A 12229-nucleotide genomic window follows, 5' to 3' on the forward strand; every position below is an offset into this window, starting at 1 on the left:
AATCATATTTTTGAAGTCATTAAATAGAATGATAAGAGTTATCTATTTGAAGCATGTTAGAGTTTAAGAAACTTACACACTTTTAAGGGGTTTATACAATTTAAAACTTTAATTATATGATTTAAAACAGAATATAAAATAACACAGACTCTTTATGAGGCTTTGCCATGTTCTAGTTACAATTAAATTACAGTGGAAAAAATAAATTTGTGAATTAAGATTATTTTCTTTTAATTTGGAAACATTTGCTCTAGATTGAATTTGACCTAGCTGCATAAAGCCTGGCCCTTGGTACTTAATATTAAACAGTCAGGTAAACATTTGAAGAAGGACAATTAGACTTACTGAAGGCTAATGAAGGCTTACATTGTTTATCTTGACATGTGTAAGTTTAGAAGAGAATTCTAACCAGATTTTTAATGGTTTGTTCCTTTACATATAATTTTATTTTACAGGAGTTGAAGGTATTGTGATCGCCAGAAAGCAAAGAAATTTTTACTCAGCCGTTGCAGAAAATGAAGATATTTCTAAATTACTTGTGCTCCTCTCTTCATCTGTGAATTCTGTAAGAGAAGCAGCTAGTAAAGTTCTGCAGGATTTTCAGAAATATAAGGAGCTCTGGACAGGAGATAGAGATGCCAAAATTCAGGCAAGTTTAATGATGATCACCTACATGACTGTTCTTCATTAATCTTACCTTTCAAAATCAGAAAATATCAAGGAAAAAGATGTAGAAAACACATTAATAGCTGTAATTCTGTCTTCTTAAGAGTAGTGTATTTCCTTAGCAGAAGTAATAGTATACTACCTGATTTTTGTGATGGGGTTTGGCTTTTTCTGCTTCTGTGCCATTCTAGAAACTGATAAACCGGTCCTAGTTTTGCTAATTACTTTAATTTTCGTTTGATGAACTCTGAATCTTAGGCCACAAGGAATTACCCCAGTCTGTCATGATGTATATCAAACTCCAAAGAAATTCCCATAGCATCGGTGCTGATGATTGTCCACTTTTCTCCATGGAAAGCATTTACTTTTAGTTTAGTACATATTTTTATTCACCACCCTTCCTGTAGTTAGTTTGGGAGGTGAGCTCTGCATTTTCTATTCCAAGTAACATCCTCTATTCAATTCTTGGTTGTTTGAACTCTCAAGTGTGCTAAAAAAAATAGCATCTACTACAGCAACAAAAAGTCAGTTCCAGGAATTGGAGGTCTCCGGGACTTCTGCTTCAGAATATTTCATACTGTTCATCTAACAATAGAGTTTTAATTGTGAGTTTAAATTCAGAGGCTCAGTAGAAGAAAGTTGGTTTCTGTAACTACTTTATATGTAGAGCTGAGAATTTACTGTTAGTCTAATTAAAATTTTAATATAATCAAATAAATATTATTAGTTTGATCTAGTTACTACTGAAGAAAAGGATACTGCTGCAGAGAAAGCCTCAATAACAATGCAGTTAAGTTTTAGACACACATGCTCTAGTTTCTACATTCTTTCTTCAGTGCTATGATAACCCTTTCAATGCCTGTCTGGGTACTCTCAGACAGAAGAATAGAAGCAGGAAACAGCTTTCGGTGTTTATTACTTGCTCATAAATGTAGCTACATTGAATATAGCTCTTGTGTAACATATCTAAAATACAGCTTTTCAGAAACCCAAAACCTTTCATCACTTGAGTTCTGCTCACGGAACTACTTAGAGAGTGTTTTTTATTGTGATTGTTTTGCACATAACTGGGCTAATAGTGTAACCTCTCTGTGTGTATTTTTTTGATCTCTCTTTCATCCCCTATTCTCACAAAACCAGTAGACACTTAACATATTTTGGATATCTGTTTCTCTATTAAATTTGATTGGAATTTCCCAACAAGCTTGGGAGATACTGACAGAGAAATTGATAAACATGAATGCCTCATCACATGCATTTTACAATGTGTTAGTAAGGCTACAGAAGGCTAAAACCAGATATAATATTGGTACATATTTTCAGTAATTTCCGAATAACTGTTGCTGCTTGTTTTACCAAAAGTATGAAAAAGGGCATTTGTTGATTGACATTTTAAACTACATACAGGAATTTTTTGCTACTTGTCCATCTCTGACTGATATTAAAGAACAAATACTTTACTATGCTGCATTTGAGGAAGAGACAAAAGATTTAAACCCTACTATTCTACTTGGTCCAATTGAATTGCATACAGGTATGACATTTTCATCTGTTTGTATGTGCAGTGTTATTTTGTTCGTTATCTGAAATAAATGCTTACAATATGAATAGAATTACTGAAGAGACCTCCCTGACTGGTCAGCCAGGGGTCACTCAGACCTTTCTAAGAAATCTGACTTGAAAAACTCTCCATTCCCACTGCCTTCTCCTCTTTGGAGTGGTGAAATCAGCTGTGAAGTTCATGGCTGTGAAGTTGTTGTGGAGACTTGCAACGGAGCTAATGAATGTGTATTGACACTGATTTGATCATCCCTGGCACTCCTCTTTGGCACCAGGTCAGCTAGTGATTATAAAGAGCGTTGGAAACATAAATCACCTTCTTTGCTATTCGCACAAGACTAGCACATAGCTGCATTAGCTTCTTTTTTACTATCAATGTTTGTTTCAGCAGGAGATATGGCTGCTCAGCCATTCCCATGTTCAACGTCCACAGGTCTCAGAATATTCTCTGTTTTCCTGTCCAGCTCTAGTTTTAAAGGTGGAGTAGCTGTCACCAAGATCTAGTGTTGAAATGTCTTCCCTGACATAGCATGTGTTCCTCAGTTCTATAGAGTACTGTGCCTCAGTACCTGGTTTTCTGTGACCCTGACAATGTGGTACTCATTGATCATGTATTCTGAAGAAAAATCTGGTATGGAAAAATGTAGTCTCTTCAAACAACTGCTTGATGAAGAATTAAACTGTTTGTGCTATGGCAGAGAAGCAAGGATTTCAATGGCGCTTATCCCTCCTACCTCACAGATTATTATGTAGCTAACGTGTCCTCTCTGGATCCATGTCACTGTTCTTTGTTTTTTTCTACTTCCTGTGGCAGACGTTATCATGGTTGTTATCTAGTGACAAGTAGTAAATGTATCCCTTTGCAAATACATGTTTCTAATGAGCAACCCCCATCTTCTGAGAGATTAGATTGATTAGATTAAGAAATTACCTCTGTGCAATTTGACTTCCTCTTATGTCACAGAAGACAGAAGCTGCACACTTTGACTAGAGTTCATTTCAGGATCTAGCTGGTGTGCTATCCCTAGCTTTCTTTCAGTGAATATGCAAAAATGGCACACTCCTGACTGCATATCCTCATCCACTTCCTGAATGCAGCTTCTTATTAATGTAACCATTCTGGAGCTGATTAATTCACTATAAAGGTCTTGCTGTATATTATTTTGTCCAAAAGAATATGGTTTTTGTTGATGGTCATATTACTCCCTCGTCTGTGACCACTGCATCAGAGGGAGCCAAATACTCTATGTTCAGAATAAGGATATTAAATTGTTTTATGATCTAGGGAAGCAGGTATTTTTCTCAGATTCAATTTAGGTTTGGAAATTGGTTTATTATAATGCACATATTCCACCTTCTGGACAGGACAGAATAATTTTCTTGAATTACCCTGGCCTCCTGGAATCAGATTTTTTAATGCTAATAGCCACATTATCAAAGGAGAAGCTACAGGGTGTTTCAAAAAGATGGACCTAATTCCAAAGTTTGGCTTGCAAATGGCTGAGGCCAGGGGCTGTTTGTGCACTCAACAGGCATCTAGCAGTAATCATTTGAAACTCTGTGCCCTACCCTTTCAAGTGGTAAGAGTTTCATTCATGGACAGTTCATGGTTGCAGAGATAATAGTGATTTCAAATTGGGTGCATCTTTTTGAAACATCCTGTATATCTGCTGCAAGATTTGTTTTGTGAATGGAAAAGTTATTTGCTGTTAGTATGTTTCAGTTTCTTTCACCAAAGTACAAAATGCTACTTATTAAAATCCTAATTTGTTCTGATAATAAGCTAGAGTGACAATGATTGGCTTTTCTGTGTCTTCCCTGTTGGTTTGTGTTTATATATAAACTGCATATGATATGATGTGACACCTTACAGTTTTAGTTGTGAAGTATTCCAAATCCCTGTATTGAAATCCCCAGATACCATTTCCTCAATGGTTATAAACTATTTAAACATCACTGATCTTCATACATTTGGTTAAGATATACCAAAAGTATTCTCTGAGAATCTACATTAATATGAAGACCTTTTCTTCTTTATTCATCTTCTCTACATGTTCTATTAGATAAATTTACCAGTATGCTTTACAGATATCATGATATACAATTGAACAACATTTAAATAAGTTGAAATTATTTTGTAACTTTTAAAATGCAGTAGTTGGATTGCCTGCCTGCTTTTCCTAATTGCTTTTAAAGAACCATATGTGATGATACGGAGGGTTTTTCACAGAAAAAAAAAAAAAAAGTAGATTAAACTTTTCATTTATTAATTTTTTGTTAATCAGCACCACTGAAAATAGCTTTAGCAACTGAAGCCAAAGCCTGGAAGATGCTCCTCTGCCAGTATATGAATGAGGAATATAAAAAGAAAATGACAGACATGATGTCATTCATAAGTGAACATTTAAAGAAATTGGCTCGACCTCTGCGTGACTTAGATGATGTCAGATTTGCAATGGAAGCTTTATCTGCCATACGTGATAAGAGAATCGAAATGGATATGACTCTGGGACCTATTGAAGTAAGATGACTTTTAATTTTTTATCTTGATAAAAGTGTTATTATATGATAGGAGTCATAAGATGAACTGAGACCCCAAACAGTTTACTGTCCTGAAGGATCTAGGCTGAAGATGGGAAATAAAGCAATATTTTTGTTGTTATTTTTATTATAAATTATGAATTCATTATTAGATACTTTGCTAGATACTGTAGGAATGCAGAAAAGAAAAATAATTCTCAAATAAATTATAATATAACAACAGTCTAGGAGACAACATGCAGAATAAAGCATATGAGAATACAAGGGAGTAATGCTCTCCCTTTTGCTGTGTGCTTTTCCATTAGCCTTAATCTTCCTTTTAACTTTTCTGTATTTATAAACAAACATATTGATCATATAAGCAAAATATATTCACGGATCCACACATCATTGTATGCTCTCAGAAACTTGCAGCATTCTTTTAGTTTTCCCTCTAAGAAAGAAGCTGATTTTTATATATACTTGGTATTGATTACCACATTCTGAAACAGTCAGCTTAATAGAACACATTTGGTTTACATTTTCATCTGCTTTTTGGAGAAGAACTTGTATTGTTCTAACACTTTCTTTCCTGAAGACTATTCTATTAACATGATATCAGACTTTCAGTGGATTGTTGTCACTTTTTTCTAGTTTTGTGTTATGAAAGTCAGTGTTCTCTTAACAATTTATGTGGTAGTTTGTAAGCCAGGAATGGTACAGAGACTGTTTGATCCAAAAGGGGCAGACGTTAAGCGAGTGAAGGAAGAGCCTGAACAATTATTTCAACATGTAAAGTAATATTCAGGTCTACTAAATGTTATTTCTTAGCTTGACTGTCTTCAGGCTGAAGCCATGGAAGTGGTAATCATTTATTCTGGAGAAGGAAGGTGCAGGAAGTATTTTTATCTATATATATAAGTACTTGATGGGGGCTAAGAAGGAAGAGAGAACCAGAATATTTTCAGTGTCAGCCAGTAAAAGGACAAGAGTCAACAGGCACAAACTGAAATACAGCAAATTCAATTTAAACTGAAGAAAAATTTACTGTGCGGGTTCTTAAAAGCTCAAACAGATTGCCCAGAAGAGACTGTGGACTCTGTCTTTGAAAATATTCAAAACCTGACTGTACATGTTCCTGGGTAACCTGATTTAGGTGACCCTGCTCTGAGGAGGTTGGACTAGTCAATCTTCAGAGGCCCGTTTCAACTTCAGTGTTTCAGTCTACACCTCCCCCAGAAGCTGAATAGGAGAGAAATCTAAGTGCAGATATCTGCATGGATTAGACAACTGTGTTTATCAACCATCATAAACCACACAGGATACAAGTTGTGGGTCAAAGCAGCAGCTAACGTAATGCATACTGCTTGTTTGTCTTCATACTTCATACTTCATACTGTTTGTCTTCATTAGCAAATCTTTTTCCTACCTGTTGGGAAACTATAAAATATAAAAATAATCTTATTTTTAGATAATGGCATGTTTGGAGGAGGAGGAGGATGAAGCAGAAGATATACAAACAAACTACAAATGACGACAAGCGATATCTATGCAGGCATTTGATAGCTTGGCAAACATAGTAATAAATATCTTATAGGTGATATGGTAAAACGTTTAGAAATGTGTAGTTTAGTGTGCCTAGTTATTTTGAGTTAGGAAAAATTAATCAAAATCTACATTCAGGTGAAATGTAGATGACTGAAATAAAATACTATTGACATATATATTTTATATATTTTAAATAATAAATTTAATTTGTTTGTATATTTTTTCTAGTATTTCAACCAAGATATCTTTCAAGAAATATTTTTTGCTGTTGTTACCTAGTTCTTCATCCATTATCCTTATTTAAAAAAAAAAAAAGAAAAAAGCCCCCACAACAAACAAATATTTTTGCCTAAATTAATTGAACAGATTTTCTTTAAAATGTTTCCTACAAATTAGATCTATGATCCTACAAATGAACTTAAAATACATCATTCCTAAGGTTTACTTTTTTTATCTAGGAAGCCTATGCCATTTTAAATAGATTTGAAATTCAAGTTACAAAAGAGGAATCAGAAGGAGTTGATTCACTCAGATATTCTTTTAATAAATTACAGAAAAAAGCTGTAAGTATATATAACTATGTTATTTTCCATTTGTCTTCATGTGCTTTTTTCAGTGTATAAATGACAGTGTGTGACCAATTGTCACTCCAATCTGTTTTCTCCTTCTTGACCTCAGTTGCACACTATTTTCTATACCTTTGATTAGTATGTCCATTTTCTAATTTTATATAACTCTTTAGTATGTAAATATTATTGTGATTTTTAGATATATGCTTAAAACCTGCAAGAAAATATATCTCTGCTCTTCGTACTCTCCTTCCTTTCCAGGTTTTTGTAATTTTTGTCTGATCAGGAAGATTCCTACCCCTAGATTACCTGATTTTTGAGAAGTGCATTTTCTCTCCGTGCCCTTACCCCTAAGTGGTGATTGTGTATTTACTTTTATTGCTTAGGGCAGCCTTATATCCCTCAAAAGCTCAATGTTTATTGTATATTTTCTGTAGTGTAGAAATTTAGATGGAAATATGTAGATATCTGTTGGAACGATTAAAGTAGATTCTGTCCCACAAATTAGTTGCTCTGAAGCTCAAGAGTGTATTTTACATTTGCATTTCATGTAGCTCTTGATTCTTTCTCTCAAGCTTTTAAATAAAGAATAAGTAAGTTGTTAAAGAGAAAACTGAATCATCCTTGAGGAAGAGAACCCAAGTACTTTGGGTTTTGAGACTTTTCTTGAAGGGAGAAAAGGAAGGGAATATGATTTTTCTTTTTCCTGTGTCCTTTTATTCCCCCGCCCCCTTGTAATGAAACATATTCAGTTAAAGGTGGAGGGGAGATTTTATTATGTTATTAATACTTCTGTTTGTGTGTTTCCCCACTTTTCATCTCAAAAATTGACCATATAGCACCATAAAAGGAAAAAACCCCATATTTCTCTTCAAATAATTTTTGTTCAGAATTTAAATAAGTTTTATTTACAATTTTTATTTATATTTGACTCAAATATCTGTTCCTGATATTTAAAGGAATAACTTTGATTTTAATATTTTTTATGTCAGATCAGAGTTCAAGATGAGTTGGTTCAAGTTCAGCCTAAATTTAAGAGTAATTTGCTAGAGTCAGTCGCAGTTTTTCAGGAGGATGTCACAAGCTTTGCCATATCATATGAAACGGTAAATGAATTTAGCAGTTACCTGTAAGACTTGTATTTAGTTTTTTAATATTTTTGGTTTGCAGTAGTTAGGTGCCAGAATTTTATTCTGCTAAGCTACTGAGGGTTTGACATCATGGTTGCTAAGCAGTCATTGTCGTAGGTCAAACTTTTCAATATGAAGAAGCAGTAGTGCACTCAATTCTGAAAGGAAAGAAAATAATCACTGGTCATACAACTTGCACTGAAATCTTAATTTAGAAATTAATTTAGAAATTGTAGCACATGTTGTGGCATCTTTGCTCATATATCAGCATTAAAAAAGATGGTCTCAAGCCGCTCACTTTAAACAAAGGAACAAAACATGAAAAATGAAAGTCTTGTCCTATTCAGTTTAATTACACTAAAGAATTTTAAATGTCATAAAAGTTATCTTTTCTTAGATTTACCATGTTAAGTATTGCATTGCCAAGATACATAACTTTATTGGATTTTGACTACCAAAAAATATGCATTTTTTAATGACCTGTGAATATACAGTGGCCTTCAGTCACTTTCAGAACTAATATTCAATTTTTGTTACTGCTTGTTTGAAAGGAAGGACCTATGGTTCCAAGTATTCCACCTCAGGAAGCCAGTAATAGGCTACAGATCTTTCAGGTAAGAAAATAAACTGTTGAGTTTCCAAATAATTAAAATTAGAACTGCTATTGCTTAGCAAAACAAGTTTAGAAAAAGACACATTTTACAAGCTTTGGTAAATGTGTATTGGTGGATGTTCTGGGTAGTATAGTGTTAACTATACTTCAGTTTCTATTAGGCAATGTTTTCCTAAATGTAGAAGGATTGATTTGATTGATTGATTGATTGATTGATTGATTGATGTGTAACCTTGCATTTTGTGAGCAGAAATTTTTGACTTGAAGTAATAAAAGAAGTAGAAGAGGAAAGAGTCAAGTACATCAACTGAATAATGACTGAAAAGAAGCTGGGTTACATATCATTCGCATTAGCTAATCATCTTTTAATCTTTTAAAGTTCATATTTTCCATTAGATAATTGTCTTTGAAATTTATATTTGTTTGTTGTGAATCTTAGCTCATGGGGCCATAACCAGGTTTTAATATTTTTTAAATCCTTCTTCCTTTCTCTGCAAGTTACAGTAGCTTGAAGACTTTTGTCAGTGTCTTCATATTATGTAGACTGTAAAAAGTAAATTCAAACTTTATGAAAAGCACTAACTAACAGAAGGTGCTTAAACTTCCTAATGCATCAAATACATGTTGAAAATGGAGTGATTTTGGTCAAATTGACTGTATTTATTATTTTACCAAAAGAATGCTTTGTAGTTATGGATAGTAATACCAAAATCATTCTTCTTTCCAATTTTTAATGGTGATCATAGCCTTTGGACAACAGTTATACTTTGAAAGTAATTGTATTTTTTAGTACTCTTAAGTGTTTTTCTCAGACTGTAGATTTTTTTCTCAGTGATATGGAATTAATTTCACATCGCATTTTTATAAAATGCTTCTTCAAATTACTGCTTCTGTTTTCACTATTTAAATTCAATATATGAATTTGAGTATTATATTACATGAGAACTGTTCAAAATTTTAGATAAAAAATATTTTCAGACAATTAAGTATGCTTCTAATAGAATTATTTCAAGAGAAGTTTAGAACCGTTTAATTATTTAAATTAAAACTTGTAAAAATATTTTCATTTTGTCTGTATGAATCCTAATTTTATCAGGCTAACTTTGATGAGCTGTGGAGAAAGTTTATCACATACTCATCTGGTGAGCAGTTGTTTGGATTGCCTGTCACAGACTATGCAGTTTTGCAAAAGATCAGGTAACTGTGGAAATACAGCTGTCTTACGTGTTTATTAAGTATGTTAGAAAGGCTTACGGTACATCAAAGAGGAAACTATTACAATATAGAAGATTTCCATTTCCTTAAATTAAAAGAAAAAAAATCAACTAACATTTTAGAGGTTCAATGAATTTTCCAGTAAAGAACAGTTGTATTTATAATGGTAACAGAACCATACCAGATTATTTTACTGCATGTAAATACCATATAAAGGAGCAGAATATCATGTGCTAGAAATATATATATGCTTATATATAAGTAGATGAATAAATATAGTATTATATAGTCAGATGTGGTACAAAGAGAAAAAAAGGAAAGGTCACTGTATCGTCATATATGAAAGATATAACTAGGACTTTTATGAAAGCTTAAATTTTTGGAGCATCTGTACAAATGAGAATCAGATTCTGAAGTTTCTCAACCAGCTGTTTCAATGGTTTGATCATGATTCATACCAGATGAGGATCTCACCCTTTCTGGCTGTTTTTAGGTTATCATTTTAGTTCACAGAGTGCTCCTAAAGTAAATTAATTCATTGTCTCCACTTGCCATGCTTTGCTTTGCATTGCAGAGCCAGTGCAGAGTACATAAGCTAGGTTCCTTTTGGATGAATGGAAGTTTTATAGAACTAGTGTAAAGCAAAACTTCCCCAAAATATGTTTAGTGTAGATATTAGGTCCTTAGCACCATCTGCTCTTTTTGTGGATTTTATTAGTGAAGTCTTCCTTTCTTTATTAAGAAACATAATCTAATTGATTTACCTCAGTCATTTGTAGTTATATTCATATACCATGTATTTAATTATTGTGAGATAGATATCGAAATAGCTAATTGAAATCACCATTTTGATTTTTTTTTTTCCCCCTCAGGAAGGAGTTAGGCTTTCTTCAGAAACTGTATGGATTATATGATACTGTAATAAACAATATCAATGGCTATTATGAGATACTTTGGACAGATGTAGATATTGAAAAAATTAATGCTGAACTTCTGGAATTTCAAAACAGGTGTGCTCGTAATATGAATTATAACTGATGTGCAATGCATTAGGTAACGTCAGTAAAGGTATTTGTTTTATTTAAATAAAACCTTCCATGAATGAGGTTATCATAAAGTGATAAGATTCTTCAAGGAAGAGTGGAATAACACTGCGCTTTTAGTTTATCAGCCTTTACCAATAGTTTTGATAACTGAAGGGCATACAGTCATTTGAAGCATTGATCTCCTTAGCTAAAACCAACCAAGACATTAGGAGAGCTTGCAAAAGGTTTATTCTTAAACTAGGATTAGCCCATTGATCTTAAGTCCTGAATAAAAGAATAACATTCATGAGTCTTTTAGAATATTTTGTAATTTTTTTAAAAAACATTTCTGTCATTTCAAATATATTAACAATGCTGAGTGTCTTAAATAGTGTGGGTTTGTGAAAAAGTCAAGAACATTCAGTAATACTGAAAGCTTAAAATGGTTTTGACACTGTTGAGAGGATGAGATCTATAATTAGTTTGTTTCAGAAGTATTTTCTGACCTTTTAATTTTACTCTATTTTCAGTTTTTTTCAAAAGCACATATATTATTTTGGGGAAGAAATAGAACACATAAGACAAGGATTATTTCATAAGAGAGTAACTGCACCATTGACTTCAGTCCCCAACTCTCCTGCTACCTAAGAGAGTCCTGTTATAAGCTTGACAAGCTCCATCCTAAAACAAATCCAGCTTTCCTGGCACTTTTTTTTTCACTCCTAGTCCTCCTTTTAGAACAATATTCCAGAATTTTTCATTATTAATCTCCAAAATAAAGGCAGGACTAATTGATGTACATCTGTATTTGTGCCAGTATTTGGTATTTTAGAGTACAACTATACTGCAATTATAGAGCAGTGCAGGCCTATTTAAACACCTTTAAATCAATCTCAGATAATGTTAAAATCTAATTGCTAAAATACAGACCTCCACAAGAGCTAAATTATATTACTCTCTGAAATTGACATTTGTTTAAGGTAGTTCAAGTAGAAGTGTATAAAAGGGCAATTACTTTTGTAAATATAGTAAAGAAAAAAAGCCTTCAGGATAAATAGTTTGTTCTTAGGCCGTTAAGTAGATATCCCACTTACTTACCCATCATTTCCTTCCATTCTCCATTTGTCAACATATTTTACCTCTTGGCATTACATTGGCAGTTTTTCATGGCTTATTATACTGATGGGTTCAGGTAAACCAAAAATAGTATAATAACCTTCCTAAACTACAAGGAGTGGATCTTTACTACAGAATGTGGCAATTTTTTAACTTGTTTTTCTTTGTTTGTTTGGTTTTAATTGGCTTCTAGTCCAAGATATCATGGTAGTCTAGTAAATACACATTTTTCTGAAGGTTAACTGATATGTCAAACATGTAATTAGG

The 12229-nt window shown here is 33.0% G+C and overlaps 1 protein-coding gene across 1 annotated transcript in view; it reads left to right on the forward strand.

The window, feature by feature from the left end:
- The window catches only part of DNAH8 (dynein axonemal heavy chain 8), a gene marked incomplete at its 3' end in the record, with an annotated part of 133193 nt that overhangs the window by 30747 nt on the left and 90217 nt on the right, over positions 1-12229 (forward strand). Inside the window, exons 22-29 of the mRNA XM_080341459.1 lie at positions 456-649; positions 2074-2200; positions 4512-4747; positions 6753-6857; positions 7856-7969; positions 8545-8607; positions 9703-9803; positions 10694-10831. Of these exons, the coding sequence (XP_080197585.1) occupies positions 456-649; positions 2074-2200; positions 4512-4747; positions 6753-6857; positions 7856-7969; positions 8545-8607; positions 9703-9803; positions 10694-10831 (1078 nt within the window). The remainder of the gene's footprint in view (positions 1-455; positions 650-2073; positions 2201-4511; positions 4748-6752; positions 6858-7855; positions 7970-8544; positions 8608-9702; positions 9804-10693; positions 10832-12229) is intronic.

This window comes from Nesoenas mayeri (assembly GCF_963082525.1).
Source record: "Nesoenas mayeri genome assembly, chromosome: 3".
Lineage (NCBI taxonomy): Eukaryota > Metazoa > Chordata > Aves > Columbiformes > Columbidae > Nesoenas > Nesoenas mayeri.